The following is a 17821-nucleotide window of genomic DNA, read 5'->3' as shown; positions in this document are numbered from 1 at the left end:
AACTTCACATTAATCACAGCAGGCAAACCATCAATCAGTGCAATGTGACAGCTGTTCTCCATTCTTCCTCCTCCTCTCTCTCTTTCTCAAAATCCCCAAAAAACTTCAACTTATCTTTGGATCTTTTGAACAAGAAGCAAAACCACTATTTATTGAACATTAGCTTTTCAAAATACAATTGCTTGCGCTCCTTCTCAGTGGGTTTGATTTCTGACATAAAGATTGAAAAACTGCAAAAGTACAATATACTTAGAGCTCAAATTCCAAATCTATTCTGAGCAAAAATACTTACAAAAAACGAAGAAATTAAGAATGCTTTAGTAGTATCTGTAACATCTGATCCCGGCTAACTCTAAAGCATATGCTAATTTTAAGCCTATGAGTAGTCCACTGGCTTCAGAGAATCCAGTGAAAGTCTAGAAGATTAGTCAGGCACTTAACATTGCTAGCAAATGTGTAACTCGGGGATGGCAGGGAGGCCAGGAGGAACATGCATAAGAATGGCAGTGGAAAATAAGGGGCAGGAGCGCACAATAAGAAACCTTGGCAAAAGAAGGGATCACGTGATAGAGCTCCTTTCAAGGACTACTTGAAAGGCATGTCACTACTGTGGGGAAAAAAAAGAAAAGGTATTTACTAACATACTGTTGCTTACACTGAGTCTTTCAAGTAGCAATACTCTCTCTCCAGGTCTGCCACCTAATACTTATTCAAGATACACGATTTTTCAAAAATAAAACAATGAGGGTTTTTACATATCTTAAACCCAAATCCCTAAGAGATGAGTGACCCAGTAGATTGTTATGTTTGTTCTGATCAGCCCAACACTTGGCAAAGTTAGTGTTGCTTCATCAATTTTTACAAACTCAACAGTAAACTCAAATGGTCAGTCACTACTTCCTTCGCATAGGAAAATCCACACAAAAATACAACAGCCATTTCCTAAATGCATGTATCATCTAGAGGCCTTTTCTTTCACCAAAGCCATAAATCAGTAAACCAGGCAACGCTCTGCAGTAGGCTTTAAAAAGATGCAGGTTATGCAAGATGCAGAAATCTTATCAAAAGCTTTCATTTAAAAGCAATCCAAGAAAATGAATGTCAGTTCCTTAACTTTTACTCAAAACAAAGCAGAAAATTCTATTAGGAATTTCTGTAGAAGCATTATTGGCCAAGAAGGCCCCTAAATTCATGTTTCAACTCGGATCTAGCTCAGGACTAACAGTTTCTGTAGCACTTCAGAGTCATTATGCTAGACTTAACCCCTACATAAAGAAGTTTTGGACTAAGCTACCATCACAGATTTGATGCTGCAATGCTTTAAAGATATCTTCTTCAAAATAACCAAAACCAAACCCCCAATATATCACAAATTCCAATGCTAACAGTCCAAAAACAGGAAAAAATACTGTGCCAGTTAGAAACTTCCCAAAGCCAAGACTTCTTTCCTAGAACAAAGGTAAAAAAAATCAAGCAAATACTAAATAGCTCATAGCCACAGGTATATAAGTTTTAAATTGATTTTTTCCCCTTTGAGGCTGACAGTTCCACCCATGCCTTTTTAGACTCAAACTCTTGCTACAGGATGAAGTTAGAAAACTCCCTAAAATATAAAGCCTGTTGCAATTCTAAATTTCCACTGTATAACGGAAGTATTTAATATTTGTGGCCAACAGTATGTTGGACTACAGCAGGAAGAAACTGTATTAATATAATTGCTAATAAACCACTTAGTATTCTGAGAGTCAGTATTTGACAACAGGCTTGATATAAGCACCCTGAGATCTTGAATTTTACCTTAATTTAATTATACTCTCACTTTATTCATTTTGAAATTAAAACGTGATGTGATATATGTGTATATGTGTATATATATGAAAATATAAAGCTTAAAAAACCCTGCCCTTTAAATAGGAAAAAAAATCCAGCAAATAGTTCTTACAAGGAGATAGATCAAAACTGTATTTTATTATTACTTAATTCCATCTGTGTGTTTAGACACACTGGAATTATATAGGATGCCGACAACAGCTGGAGTGGGGGAGGGGAGATGGGTGAAAGGAGAAAGGGGGATGAGGTCTTCACTCCAGTAAGAAACTTGTGTACCTGACTGAGAAACTCAGCCAAACTTCTTTATGTATCCTATTTATCTTCAAATCTATTTATGTCACACAAGAGAACATAAGCGCATAGCAGCTGTTACTATAGCAATGAAACTGGAAATTTTGAGAACACAAAAAACCCACCCTTGAAGGATGCTCAGTTTAGCAAAGAGATGGTTTGGAGAACAGCGCACCAGCATCTCACTTCTAGGATCTGCTCAAAGTCTGCGTTTACAGAGACATGAAATCCGCTGTAACAGCCTGTTCCCCAAAGAGCACTCGGAGCCAAATCACCGCTACCTCTTACTCGGCACGACTCAGTACACCACGAGTTCCTGCTAAGTAACCCCAAACTTGTCAGCTACGCCTGAGCCGCCTGTAAATGTGGGAAACAGAGATTCCCTGCAAAAGGCTCAGAGGTTCTGATCGCGGCAGAGAAGAGATTCGCCATAGTAACAAAGCCCCCACCCGCACCGCGGGTCACAGCGGAGAGCGCGGCGAGCCCCGCACCCCCGACAGCACGCACACCTGCCCGGCGCCGAGAAGGCGGGACGAGCCGGGAGAACTCAGGTACTTTGCTCAAGCAGCGGCAGGCAGCCTCTCCGGGCACGACCCGGGAGGAAACGCACCCGCATTCCCCCAAGTACCGCTCTTCTGCCAAACGCCCCCCGCTCCCTCCCCCTCTCCCGTCCTCGGCCGGCGGCCCTGCCCCCCCGCCTCCCGCCGTCGCTCGCCCCTCGCCGCCTCCCTCCGCGGGCGCGGCGGCCCCGCGCAGCCCCGTCCCCCGCCGCAGCCGCGGACCCGAGGCGCTGCCGGCCGCTGTTTTACCTGCGAGGGAGCCGGGTCTCTGCAGGGTGGCGGTGGCGTACAGCTCCTGGGAGTGCTTGCTGTACTGATCGGCAGCGTGAACCAGCCGCTTGGTAGGCGACAGGGTGGCGTAAGTGCCGATGGTGGAGCTTAACTGGTGGATAGGAGAGGAGGAAATGTTAGACTGGACGGTGGGCGGGGAGGTCACTCGGATGGGGGACGGCGACAGTCCCGCCGAGGAGACGACGATGTTGATGGGCGAGCTGGTGCTGTAGGACTTGGCCAGGCGGCTGGGGGACTGCTTCGGGGAGGAGAGGCGCTGCGCGGTGGCGTAGGCGGCGCCCTCGGCGGCGGAGCCGGCCCGCGGCAGCTTGGTGGGGGAGCCGCCGGGCTGGGCGGGCAGCGGGGAGCTCACCCGCTGCGCTGGCAGCGTGGAGCTGGCGTAGTAGAGCGCGGCGGCGTGCTGGGGCTCGGGCAGGTGGAAGGCGCTGCCGTGGCTGGGCGCGAAGGGCTCCCGCGGCTGCGGGGCGGCGGGCGGCGGCGGCGGCGGCGGCTCCGGGCCGCCCGGGTGGGCGCCGCGGCCCCCCGGGCCCTGCTGCGGGAAGGAAAGGCAGAGGCGTCAGCGGCAGCGGGCGCCCGGCTCCCCCGGCCCTGCGCGGGGCGGTGCGGGCCCGCCGGCCGGAGCAGCCCCCCGGCCGCACGCAGCCCCCTCTCTGACCTCAAACCAGGCCGGCGCCCGCGGGATTACGGGAGTCGGTAATCTGCTAAAGCATTTTCAGGGAAAAAACAGCCGCCGGCTCGGGCCGAGAGCCGTCGAAACTCCTCCCGACGGCTGAAGCCGGCACCCGGCCGTGGGGCACAGCGCTCCGGGGCTCCGGCTCCGCAACGCGCTCACCTGCTGACCCCTAAACCAGGCAGGGTTTAGCCCCCGCTCAAATACTTACGTACGTACACATACACAGATACATACACCCGCGCCCCTTTATTCTGCATACATTAGAGAAGAGCGGCCGAAGCCTCGGAAAAGCCTTTAATCGAGTAACTTTCCTCGGTTGCCAGCAATCTATGTCCCTGCGAGAAGCAGCACCGCGTCAAGAGCTCGCTGCGCCCCACGGCCCCGGCCTCTGTGAAGGGGCGGAGGGAGGGGAAGCCCGGGCCGGTGCACGCCAAGGCCCCCCGGCAGCACGGAGAGCCGCCTCGTACTTAGTTACGCGGCACCAAGGGGCGGGGGGTACGGGAGGAGCTGCCGGGGCCGAGCGCTTCCCTGGGCCGCATCCAGCAGGGAATTGCATAGGGAAGGAGGGAGAGAGCTCCCTGCACCGACCAGCGCTGAGTCCCCTCTAAGACCAGTAATTGAGGGGGGCTGGGAAGAGGGAGCGAGAGAAAATCCTCTGAGATGCTGCCTATGAGAAATTTCGGTTCTGTGCCTGAGCCGCTTCGGAAACCGCAGAGGATGGAGCTCGCCCTCACACACAGGCGGCTCCCCTGCCTTTTTTTTTTTTTTTTTTTTCAACTGGGGATCTTTAGGCTCTGTGAGTCTGGTAACATTAAAATCCTCTTATAACTGCACCCTGCAGTGAGTGAGAGCTCAGTACTCTATGGGAAGATGCACTGTTGGATTCAGATACTATTTTTTTTCTGGTTATGCAGGGGATTTACTTGAAACCTCAGAAAGTGTTCTGGATCCTCGGAGTTGACAGCATAGTCTGACCGGTGCTTTGCCCAAACACACACACACCTCTCAGCTACTGATTTCCTTTAGCCAGAAGCTTTAAAATGTGAATAATGAATTTTGTGACACAATTCGAAGAGGTGTGAATGCCAACAGCAGCATTGTTATACATTGAATAGCAATGTGGTTTTTCAGTAGCATCCTACAAAAAAAAAAAAAAAAAAAGAAAACAAGTGGGCAAAAGCAACATGTTCCAGGTATGAAATTCATTTGCACTAAGATATTCAATAAAGAGTTTGGTCAGGAGCTGAGGACAACATAACTAACTGGAGCAAAAAATAAACAAGATTCAAAATGCCAGAAATCTGTACTTCTTCCTGTTTGTGCCCACTGGAAATGTTTCTGTCTTTGTTTTTACTTTTGGAGCCTACCCCTCATCTTAAATGCTTTGTATCTGGGGGAAGAGTATGTATTTTCCTAGATAGAGACAAGAAACATGGCTTTGGAAAAGCTCCTCCTGGAGCTTTGCTCCCAGTTGTCAGTAGCGTGGAAGAAGCTACCAGCACTGACATTGTTCAGGCTTCTCAAGAGAGCACTGCCAGATGCAAACCTCCCTGGCTTGGAGAGGTTTTGCACCTCACAGAGCAATGGCTTTGCACATAAATGAAATGTAAATTGTTCCCCTCCAGGTGCTCTGTGTGGTGACTGCCAGGTGAGCAAGGGCTCACAGATGGAAGTAGCTGCTCTCTTTTGAGCTGGACTGTTCAGATTGCAGCAGTGAGTTAACAAACACCACAGCTTCAATGACAAACCTTGACATTTTCATAAATGATCAACAAGCTCAAGTTGCTCATTTGAAAGGCTCCTAACAAAAACCAGGAAGGAAAACTGTGGGAACATCAGTGAACTTTTAAAAGCTACTTTCATGCTGAGCTACTTACCCTATATGCTTTAAACTGGAAAGAAGGACTAATCTTCAGCTGACTGTCCAATAATGTATTTGACAGAAGTACAGTTTTCATTTTCAAGGTTTAGACTATATGGTAACAACTTTCATTAAACAAAAACAGGCTGGCATGGTTTAAGACAACATGGGCAGAACAAATTTTGCACACAACAAAATGTCATTCAAACTAGCTGCATTATCAATTGATATTTGTTAATAAATTTTACTGTTTGGACTGTTAAGTGGCATAATAGTAATATTGTACTAAACACTGTCTTCTGCAATGTTACCAGTGCACCAGTTACTCCTTCAACACACTGGTAACTTTAACAGTTTGCTGTTGATCCTAATGGTTTTAGGCAAGCACTGTCATCATATACAAAATTTCTTTTTCTAATCTACTTCTGCACTGCTTCATGTGTCAAGGATTTAGACTAATTAATTTCAAGTAAACCAATATTATCCCATATTCCTAATAAATCTCTATAAAGCTACAGGCATTCTGTAAGCACTAATTCAAAAAAACCCTAAAAATCCTATTTCATGATGATTTGTTATAGGAAACAAGGTGTAGCGGTGGGACACAATAATTAAATACTTAATTAAAAATGCATTGTATAGCACTTCCTAAAAAGCTACGCATTTGCTCTGTGAAGGAAAGAACTTATGGATGAACAGATTGCAATGAAAACATTAGCATGCAGTATTTTCTAGGATGTGACTAATCTCAGACCTGTCTTAAATGTACCATGAGGTTCTTAGTTTTTTTCAGAGGGCCAAGTGTGCAGTAACATTCTCCACACGTTTTCAGAGAGAAAATGTGGTTTAGTTTTTCATTGTGTTTCTCCCTGTCTGTGGCTTAAGACAGACATAAAGACACATCATTGTTCATGCTGCAATGTGACATACTTCATACAGAAGAATGAATTACAATGGCATTTTTCTCTTTTTTTTTTAGCTAATAAACTAAGAGCATATTTGATTCTCAGTAATTATATTCTCTACCATCAGTCTATTTCATAGATGTGAATAAAAATCATGGACTTCCTTACTTCAGCCCTATGAATATCTATTCCAAGACACAGGGTTTTAATTTCCCTGGCATCCCAACAAAAAGTAGCCTTGCTTATTTGGATTCAATATATGGATTCTGGTATATCCTTTTTAGAAGCTGGAATGTGTGAAAAAAAAAAAAAAAGGCATGAGAAATTAACGCAGCTATAAAAATATTTTCTTTCCCATTCAATGTTACTAAGATCCTTTTCTACTGATCCAAAACAGTGTCTTTAGAGCTTCATACAGAAAATTATTTGTGATATCCAGTTAGGTTGTAGGAAACTAGAGAACATTCTAACTGTTGTTTGCCTGTTCATTCAAACATTTAATGCTCTGAATTCCAGGAAATTAAGTTTTTTGGGGGTTGGTTTTTTGTTTTGTTTTGTTTTTTCTTGTTTGTTGTTGTTTTTTGTTGTTCTTGTGCAGGAATTTTTTGTTATTGGGTTTTTTTGTTTGTTTGTTTTTTACAATCCAATTGATAATTTAAATTGGAACTTTAACCAAGAAAGAGTAAATGAAAGACTGCAACGTAAGATTTCTGCTTTATAGAGTAGAATTAAGAGGGCAAATAACTGTATTGACTTAATTATTCTGCAGAACATTTTTCATGGATAAGGAATTACAAAATGGCTAGACAACTTTATGTGAAACTTTGGGGTCAGCTGCTAATTACGAATCAGTATATTGATTCTTGGAGATTGCTCCCAGGGGTTTGAATATGTCTGTGTGCCCATCTTAGGTCTGGATGAACTTTAGTTCATGCGAGCACCAGTTTTCAGCCCATTTTGCTCTCTGGATCTCTTTGCCCTTAAGATTTCAAACAAGGTCACACCTTCTGAATACTAACATAGTCATATACAGTACACTGTGGTTCATTAGAAGACCCTTTCTCTTGATTTTAGGGAGGATTTTCCAAATTGTGTGGAAAACCTCCCTCTAGGCCCCTATGGCTTTTAAATAGTGGTGTGTGTTGGTAGCTTTAGGCAGAAAACTTCCTCACTAGGGTTTTCTAGAGACATTCCATGAGTCCAGGCTCAGTTTTGCAGTCTCAGTGATGCTCTGAGCTTTTTCAGAGACTGCTAGACTTCCCCGTCTGTTGAGGGCTACTTTTTTCCTGTCAGCCCAAAGAACCTTCCATAAGGCTTCAGTCAAGGCATCACTCTACTGCGGTCCGATGCCTCTATCAACACTCTTACAAAGGGTAGAAGAGGGTATGGAAATTGCATGACATTCTCTAGTCTTGGGATGCACCCTTCAGTCTTTGGGAAGGACCTATAGAAAGGCCTTTCTTCTGCAGGACTGCTTTAACGTTGCTTATAAGTTCCTGACCTGACTAGGAGGATGCTGCCTATGTTCAAATGTTCTTATACAACAACAGATGCCAGACTATACCTCTGGATCCCTTAAATATGGCCTATTCCACCTCTTTCTCCTGATTTTGTTCCATTGTTCCATTCCAAAATTCTAACACTATTAGGAAAATTTGTCAGCCTACCTGTTCCTGCTCTCAAAGGTCATACATATAGATGAAGGTTGGTTGGTAGTGTTCTATATCCATGAACAGAATTGTGTGAGATCTTTCCAGTGTCCAGAGATGGTCCATCTCTGTTTTTAAAGCAGCTGTGGAATCTACAGTCATTACCTATGGTAGAATCAAAGCACCATTGCAGATTTCCTCTGCCATAATCTCTACTAGTGAATTGTTTCCCGCGTGCTGTAATAAGAGTAATCTACCTTAGGATTTCATCTTGTTTCCTTTATGACAGAAAAATTCTTACATCTATATTTGGAATCTAGATTTAAACATATCGTCACAGGCCATACCTACCAGAAGGGAAACCTTTATTTTAGTTTTTGTCTGGGTAGGTTATCAAGCAGCCTGTTACCTTGTGGCAAGTATACAGTTTTCTGCTTAAAAGCAATGCATTCTAACACTCATTTGCTAGTGAGGTGTGGTGGTCTGGTGAATGACTAACTTGTGACTTGTTTATAGGAAAAAGGAGGCAAGTTGGAACACTAACTGTAAAATGGGTTTTCAGGACTTTTAAATCACCTTTAATTTCCATTTACTTTTTTGTTTTTAAGTTTTTCCAATTCTGTGCGAGGTTATTCAGTCTAAAAGGATCAGGTACACAGGATAACACACAGTAGGAATCTACCTGTGTTGCTGCCACAGCCTTTAAAAAGACTGCAGCATTACCAACAGCTAAACAAGTCCTCATCCAGAATGTAAACTTCCTTTCCTGTCCCCTTGCATGGCAGAGCATGTGGAAAACTACTCTTTTTAGTATATGCTGTGTTTTATCTCTGCAACGTAAGATGATCATTCTCGAGGTTGCACTAAACCTGGTTGGACACTAAGTTTGGAAAGCAATTATCAGTAGGGAAGCAGAGTAATTCCCTGCCAGAGGAGTAGTTTTTGCTAAGAAATCCTATCCCAGTTGTATTTAGAAGATAAAAGTTTTGTGTTCTAAAGTAGGCAAAGCACTGGAAAAACTCCATGATCTCCACTCTCTAATGAACTCCACCAAGTTGACAAAAATGTTAGATTGCACTTTGCAACACTATACAGGAAGTCCCAAGACTAATTAGTTTCTCTTTTTTATACAATTGCATTTTCACAAATAGTTCTTGCTGTCACAGCTGGCCTTGGGACTATTTACATTTATTTTGCAAGCATTTGGACTATCATTCATGTTGAGAGATAGCTATATTCCTTGCACACAAATACCAAAGGAAATTATCCCAATCTGAGAAGCTTCAGCTCCTGAGGCTTATTTTAATTATAAATAAGTATAGCAAAACAATTCTTAGGATTGACATTTCTTCCCTGTAATTATAGGATCAGCAATGGTCATATTCAGAATTTTTAAATTTTGACTTTTGAATTTTCCTCATCCTGTTAACCTCTTCTAAAACCTCTTTTATATACTTTTAATGGTATTAATTCATAGTTTATAAGGCAGTTTGTTAGTATTTTCAACATATATTTTCATTCATCTGAAGTTGTCAGGCATCTTTTGCAGCATCATGGTATGAAAAATTATTAAGTTTTCTGAGCCATTTTCCTGCTGGAATATCTACCCTACAATGTGGAGGAAAGTAAAAATAAGATCTATTTTCTGTCCTGTCAAACCAAGAAAAACAAAGGATTGGAAATGTTGTCTTTCTAACTTAGTAATTACCTTTCTGAAGGAAATCAGTTCTCTGAAGTTGATGGTTCATGAGAGCTTTTCAGATCTAAGCAGTGTCTGATCAGTGTAATTTCAGTGAAAAAAATCTAGATCATTATTTTTCCCCCTCCATAAATTCATCTTCTTCTATCAATGAATATAATAAAATTTATATTACTGGTATACCTAACATCTACAAAACCTCACCATTTTCCTTTCTGCCTTTTTTTTTTTTTGTAAATATCCTTTCACCTTTCCCTCTCACTTCTGCTTTGTCTCTGTTGCTCTCATAACCTGCTCCATTTCCATCTTCTTATTTTTCCAGCCTCCTTAAAGACTGCATCACAGTCTTTCAGGCTAACTCCCAGGGTATGATGCTTTTTAAAAAGCACAACTCCAGATCACATTCTTTTCCATAAGATTCACCTGGAGAAACTGGCAGCCCATGGCATGGCTAGGGGCACTTTTCACTAGGTAAAAAACTGCCTGGGTGACCAGGCCTAGGGAATGGTGGTGAAAGGTTGCATCAAGTTGGTGGAATTCCCCAGAGATGTGTGTTGTTTAATATCTTTATCAATGACCTGGACAAGGGAATGGAGTGCACCCTCAATCCGTTTGCAGAAAAAAACCAAGCTGCCTGGGAACGTTAATCTGCTGGAGGGTAGGCAGGTTCTGCAGAGGGATCTGGACAGGCTGGATGCATGTGCTGAGGCCAGCTGCATGAGGTTCAACAAGGTGAAGTGCCAGGTCCTGCACTTTGGCCACAACAGCCTCATGTAGCTCTACAGGCTGGGGGAAGCTGCCCAGTGGAAAAGGACCTGGGGTGCTGGTTGACAGCTGGCTGAACATGATCCAGGAGTGTGTCCAGGTGGCCAGTGGCATCCTGGCCTGGACCAGCAATAGACTGACCAGCAGGACCAGAGCAGTGATCATCCTGCACTCTGCACTGATGAGGCCACACCTCAAATAATGTGTCCAGTTTTGAATCTCTCAGTGCAAGACATTGAGGTGCTGTAGCATGTCCAGAGGACAGTAGACCTGGTGAAGAATCTGAAGGAGCACAAGTCCTGTGAGGAGCAGCTGAGGGAGCTGGAGTTGTTTAGCGTGGAGGCTCAGGGGAGACTTTATTGCCCTCTACAACTTCCAGAAAGGAGGCTGTACCCAAGTGGAGGTTGTTCTCTGCTCCCAGGCAACCAACAACGGGAGAAGAGGAAATGGCTTCCAGCTGCACCAGGTGAGGTTCAGGCTGGACATCAGGAAGAATTTTTTTGACTGAAAGGATTATCAAGTCACCATCCCTGAGGGTATTTAGAAGACATGCAGATGTGACAGTCTGGGACATGATTCACTCATGGCCAGTGCTGGATTAATATTTGGACTCTGGTCTTAGAGATCTGGTCTTTTTCAGTGTAAAAGAGTCTATAGAAAAAAACAAAAAGTACCTACCCAACATGAAATTTAATTTAACTGTGCTTTTATTTCATTTTCAGTCTTGGAGAATAGGGAGTTTTTCTGAGCAAATTGAGAGAATAGAATATTGTGTGTCTCTCAGTATCCCACAAACTCTGCAATGACTCTAATACTTGAAATCTCGTAACAATTTAAGACTTTGAAATTCAAATAACTACTCTTTTTTACAGAATCCTGAACTGCACAATGTCCTGATATCATACTGAGATGATTTGCTTTGCTAGGATGGTTAGCATCTAAACAGAGAAAATAACCTGTGCTGACCAACACAACACAGTTAGACTTTGTTTATGTACAAAGGCATGAACGCTTCTTGAAATTTTTGTATAAACTGAAGCTTAACTTTCTACTGAGAGGCTTTGATGCCACAGCGAAAAACACAGAAGGTGAGAGGATTGCATGTCAGAGCCAGGAGGGATGGTTTAGACAGGCAGAGGGATTTACAAAGATTTCATTAGTATCTGAGACAATCTTTCAAAATGTTTCAAATGTAGAGGCGACTTTCCTACAATATGCGGTGGAAAAAATGTTACCTACACTTGGGATGAGGCCATAGCACCATGGTATCCCAAGCAGGTTTCACATCTGGTGTCAACCTGGCTTTGTTTCTGTTTCTTGGCATTTCCTGCTTTCAGTAATGTGCTCAGACCAGTGCTGGCAGGTCCTAGACTTTAGGATGGACTCCTAATCACCACAGTCACAGAAATTTGTTTTGAAAATGCTTGAACATGCTATTACCAAAATATATATGCAAGCAAGTAAGTAAATCTGGCATTCAGATCTCCTTGTTAACCAGGATTACTTTATTACTATGCAAGTCAACCTACCAGAGATTTACAAAAATCAAGATGTAACTCCACCCTGCTGCAGGTGTGTTGAACAAGACAGAAAGTAAAGGCAGAATTTTAGGTGTGGGAAGCACCGAACAGCTCTTTCCTGGGAGCTACTCCACACAATTTCAGGTGTAAGAGACCATGATTGCTTAGGACACATACCTGGCTGTAGCTCTGGATGGCACCTCTGGCCTGACTGCTGCGGGATGGGAGCTGGGCAGATGCTGTTTCACCCAGGGCCAGGGTCTGGTTGCTGTGGTAGCTGGCTGAGTACTGGAAGGATCCTTCAGGTTTGGAATTGAGCTGGAGTGCACTCTGGGAGAGGAGGCTAGGCCCTGTGGGGACAGGATTTGAGAGCAGTCAGAAAGCATTAGTGAAAGAACACCGGTTTTATCTGTCAAGTGAGTCTTGAAATTAGCAGGTGGATCTGGCTTCATATTTTCAGAATTTGACTTTTCAGTAATAAAAATATATGCATTATTTTGTTTTCTTACCACTCAGTCATCATGTTCAAGCAAGAGATCACATAGCTTTCTTTGCAAAAAATGTATGGTTTTGACTGGTGAAGAAATTCTATGCCTGAACAAATCCAACCATACTATTTGATAAAGAACTCCTGCTTTTCAACTCAGAATAGTTGATGAGGGTTTTTTTTCCCCCTAAGGATAAGCCTTGTTTATTTCTCTTAATTATAGCCAATCACTCTGCCTGGGAAATGCTAACTTGTCCCTCCCTGAGCCCGCAGCACATTAGATCTATTGATTACTGCCACTGTCCTGTACACAGAGTGATGTAATACTTTGTTGCCTGTAGGGATGGATGGCAGCCTTTAAAATATTAATTGCTCTTCTCATCATGCAGGACACACCCTGATCTCAGTGAATCTTTGACAACTATTTTTCAGCTATCTTATCTTCCCCACCACAGCACTGCACAGCAGCAGAGCCAAGTACAGGCAGCAAGCCTAAACTTGGGCTGCCAGACTGAAGGGCATGTCAGGACCACGAACACTGGCACTTTCCACATTTATTAAGTAGTTCTGTGAAACTAAAACATGTCCTAATTTCATTAGATTCACATACAAGTGATTTAGCTTCCCACAAGCACATAGCAAATTTCCCAGTTTTTCCACACAGGAATCAACTGCACCTGCAGCAAATTTGCAGATGACACCAAGCTGAGTGGTGCAGTTGTCACACGTGAAGGATGGGATGCCATCCAGAGGGACCTGGACAAACTTGAGAAGTGGCTGCCTGGGGATCTCATGAGGTTTAACAAGACCAAGTGCTGCTCCTGGGTCAGGGCAATCCCTGGTATCAGCACAGGCTGGGGATGAACAGATCAGAGCAGCCCTGCACAGAAGGACTTAGGGGTACTGGAATGGCTGGACATGACCCAGCCATGTGCACTCACAGCCCAGAAACCAAACATGTCCTGGGCTGCATCCAAAGCAGCGTGGGCAGCAGGCGAAGGAGGGGATTCTGTGCCTCTGCGCTGCTCTGCTTTGCTCTGGTGAGATCCCACCTGCAGTGCTGCATCCAGCTCTGGGGCCCCCAGCACAGGAAGAACATTTGTTGGAGCAAGTCCAGAGGAGGGTCACTAAGTTAGATGGAGCACCTCTCCTATGATAAAAGGCTAAGAGAACTGGGATTGTTTCAGTCTGGTAAAGTAAAGGCTTCAGGGTGACCTAATTGTGGCCTTCCAGCACCTGAAGGGAACCTTTAAGAAAGATGGAGAAAAACTTTTTATAAATGTTTTCACATTGACGGAGTAGCTTTAGATTAGCTGTTAGGAAGAAACTTTTCCCTGTGGTGGTGAGGCAATGGCACAAGTTGCCGAAAGAAGCTGTGGATAACCCATCCCTGGATGTGTTCAAGGCCAGGTGGGATGGAGCTCTGAGCAACTCGGTCTAGTTGAAGATGTCCCACTCCATGGCTGGGGGTTGAACTAGATGATCATAAAGGTTCTTTCTGACCCAAACCATTCTGTTGTTCTATGATTCTATGATACACAGAGAGCTACATTAAAGAACACACACTTAATCCTCTGTCATGTCTTCATATTAGTGTGTCTCAGTGTGTGAGCCCAGGCAAGAGGAGGAAGAAGGGTTATACTTTGGCCATTGCATAGGCTACCTTCTACCCAACAGCCATTTATAGCATACTCAGTGGCTCCTCAGGGATGGCAGGTCCATCTTGTGGTTACCCCTAACAAGCTCACAAGAGCACAAAGGCAACACAAGCCTTAAGAGATGTGAAATGATTACAGTGATTTTGCTCCTACAGAACTTGTGATAAGTTCAGTTTTAAACAGACTTACAATGAAAAAATTCCAATGAATTTACCAGAAATAACTTCCAGTGCATTGCTGATACAAAGGCAGTTTTTATGACCTTTAAGTGTTTGCTATGAGGATGTAAAGCTGTTCCAAAAAGATTCCCACTTAGAAAATGTGCAAACAACCCCACCCCCGAATTACACAGAGAGTATTTTTTCCTCTAGCCTATTTCTCAGAAATGGCAGAAACATTATAACTGCTATTTTCCAAATCCAACCTGAACCACTCGTATTATAAACAAATCATAGTAGGCCATGTAAAGAGGAAATGTTTGCATCTAAATGTAGACTGGGATTATGACACTGTTTTAAATATCAACACAATTTATACTGAGAAGTCAAGTAAGTTCTGGACCCTGTATTTTCCTTACAAGTACAGAAGGAGGTAGAGCTCCATGTATGCTGTGAGGCCAGTAAAAATGTATCACATCCACAGGAGAGCTGAATTTAATCCTCTATGGGTGTTTATAAATCCAGCCTTTGCTACTTTCCATTCCCTGGCTCTGCAAATAGGGTTTATTTAGCATTTTCCATTTAACTGGTTTTGTTGCAAAATTTGTTCTTTAATGAAAGAAATACTTTCACAGATGTATTTTTTATTTTAAGAGCATAAAGAAAATACATGCTTAGTTCTAAAAAGATCTGTAGGGTTTATTTCAATCTTTTGGATTTTGAATTTTCACTGAGTATTTTTCTGTGATCAAGCAATGAACAAGATCAAGTTCAGAAATTTCACAAAAGCATAACTTCCCCATGAGAAGCAAAAGTTGCAAGAAGAAAGCAATTTTTGTGCATGAAAGTGTTTGTACTCATTCTGAAAGTAATTATGCTGTGACATTTCTAAAGCTTAAATAATGATTAAACTATCACATGCTATGAACGCAATATGTTTAAATTTTCATTGCATCTGGCTTTCAAGTGCTGCTTTCATATTACTGTGGCTCACTAGGGGATTTACATTGCCAGCTAGAAACACATACATGGGTTCCCTGCACCATTTAGTTTAAACACTGCCATGCACTTAAAGAAACTTATCCAACCCCCTGAAAAACAAAATGTAAAAAGTTTTGCACATCATAGTTTGAAGTTCACTAAAATATTGGTTTTATTTAGCAGTTTTTATTTTGTACCTTAACAAGCAGTAATGAACAATTAAAACATAGATACATTTAAATAATTACAAAGTAATTTGAGAGAGACATATTTTAAATAAGTCTAGAATTTTAAATAAGCCCAAGCAACTGTAGAATAGAGTAGTGGCTGCTCACCTGTAAATAGCAGAGCCCTAAATAAAGCATACAAACTAGAAGATACATTTGAGATCAATCAATGTGACCATGAAAAAACATGAGCTCGCTTTTCAGGGACTACAAGCAGTCCCACCTTGTCTGATGGAGAAAAGATAGATTGCTTTTCTCATTTACATTCTTGAGATTTCAGTCTGAAGGTAATACCAAACCTTCTGAAGAGCCTGCAGCTCACTCAGAAGAGAAGTTTGTGTCCTGTACACTAATGGCTCTTGGCAATAATCTACCATTTCTTCCAGGCTAGAATTTAAACTCTGTTATTTTAGTATAAGAAAGCATTCATCCAACTGTTTTTTATTTGCTTTCAGAAGAGTTAAGGCAGCTGGAAATTCTCTATTTTCAGCTATGCACTGGAAATCACTAGTTAACTGCTAGCACAATTCAGTCTTAGTGGTTCCCTTAATGAGACATAATTACTGCAATTGTTCAATTTAAAACAACCACTTCAGGCTTCATAACATTTAGTATAGCAGATATCGATGATCTGTAGTAAGCATCGCTTTAAAATTCTGTACTGTGTTAGGTTTGTATTTGATGGTATGGGGAAGATACAAATACCTGTTCTCCCTTATGTTTTCAACACCACATAAAAAATACTTTCCTTGTTAAAGAATATTGATGTTGGATTATTCAGGGTTGATAGTACCAATTTTTCACTGATTCAGTTTGTGCCACTCTCTTCTCTCGTCCTTTATTAAAATGGTAGAGGTAAGAGTGAAAATTCAGGGAACTAAGTCAGAGCCATCATACTGCAAGAGACACTGCTGTGGACTGACTTCAAATGATGAAGTGGGTTAGAGCAATCAACTCTAACTTGTCTCCAGTTTGGAGGACAGGTACTGCAGACAATACCTTCCTCTTCCTTTTAACCCTGAGCAGAGCAGTGTGCAAGCCTCCCTACATTGCTCACCTTGGCCTCTGTAATCCATCTCAGAAAGGAGCTGGAAGGAGAGGGAAAGGGTGATGTCTTTTTGAGACACAAACTGCACTTAAGTGGAGGAAAGCTGCTGGAGCACAGAGAAGACCAGGCAAGAAGAGAACAGACGTAGATGGATGATATGCTTACATTAGGGAGTCAACCCACAAAGAAACTTCAGAAGTGATGGAGAGCAGAAGACTTTTCTAGGAATCAGAGAAGGGAAACAGGAATTTCTTTTGTGATTTGGAGGCCCAGGTGCTGGCAGGCATAACAGGGTTAGAGGAAAATGACTCTTCCATTCAGGCAGTGAGGAGAGGGGGCTTTCTGTGAAACCCTTTCCCTTAATTTATATTACTCACCCCTCTTACTGGCAGTTATGCTGGTTATTAAACGGCTATTATTTTTTATATTTCAAAACTTACTAGTTTAAGAGATGTGGAAGACCTGGGAGTACCTTGCATATTTACTTCAAGCCAAATGGGGAAGAGGAGCAGAGGCAGTGCTCTCTTACTAAAGAGAGTAGCACTGAAGCCCACACTTGCTATCTTCCTGCCACACTGCATTTGACAAAACACAGTCTGACATTGCACTGACCAGCTGATTCTTGGCATTGAGAACACTGCATGTGGCCATCAGTGAAACTCAATGAGCTCCAAGCTCCAGACAAACCACAGCAGAGGAGAGCTTCCACAGCATCTGCCTGCTTCTGCCAAGGGGGAACTGGGTGAGCCCCATGGCACAGCTGGGGTTGCACTGGCAGGATTCCTTCAGGGGCCACTGCTTTTCCTTTGGAATATACAACACACGATGCAGCAATAAGGTGCAATGTTGCTATTTAAAAACCAAACTAAGGAAGTGAGTGGTCTTAAATGATGAGACTATTATTAATTCAAGGACATCACAGTAAGAGTTGATTACGGGAAACAAAGTCATGCAAAGAATCCAGGCTACTATTATCATTCATGGCTGGGTCAAAAGTGAGGAAAAAAATTAAATTATGAAAACATTTGTCTTTTTAATTTTCAAGAGCAATATTTTCTTTGATAATAAAATATTTTGCCTGTAATTTCTGCTCTATTCAGACCATGTCCTCTTCCTTCTGATGTCATTCAGGGCAAAAAACCAAAAAACAAACCAAGTAAACAAATCACAACTGAATATTTTTTTAAATTTATTTTTTGATAAATTATTGTTGAATGG

General features: G+C 42.7%; 1 protein-coding gene across 1 annotated transcript in view; it reads right to left on the bottom strand.

The window, feature by feature from the left end:
- The window catches only part of CTNND2 (catenin delta 2), a 667983-nt gene that overhangs the window by 275616 nt on the left and 374546 nt on the right, over window positions 1-17821 (bottom strand). Inside the window, 2 exon segments of the mRNA XM_033064576.2 lie at window positions 2931-3504; window positions 12222-12394. Coding sequence (XP_032920467.1) covers window positions 2931-3504; window positions 12222-12394 — 747 coding nt within the window.

This window comes from Catharus ustulatus, chromosome 1 (assembly GCF_009819885.2).
Source record: "Catharus ustulatus isolate bCatUst1 chromosome 1, bCatUst1.pri.v2, whole genome shotgun sequence".
Lineage (NCBI taxonomy): Eukaryota > Metazoa > Chordata > Aves > Passeriformes > Turdidae > Catharus > Catharus ustulatus.
Note: the sequence above shows the minus strand (reverse complement) of the source record. Positions and strands in the feature narration are given on the sequence as shown.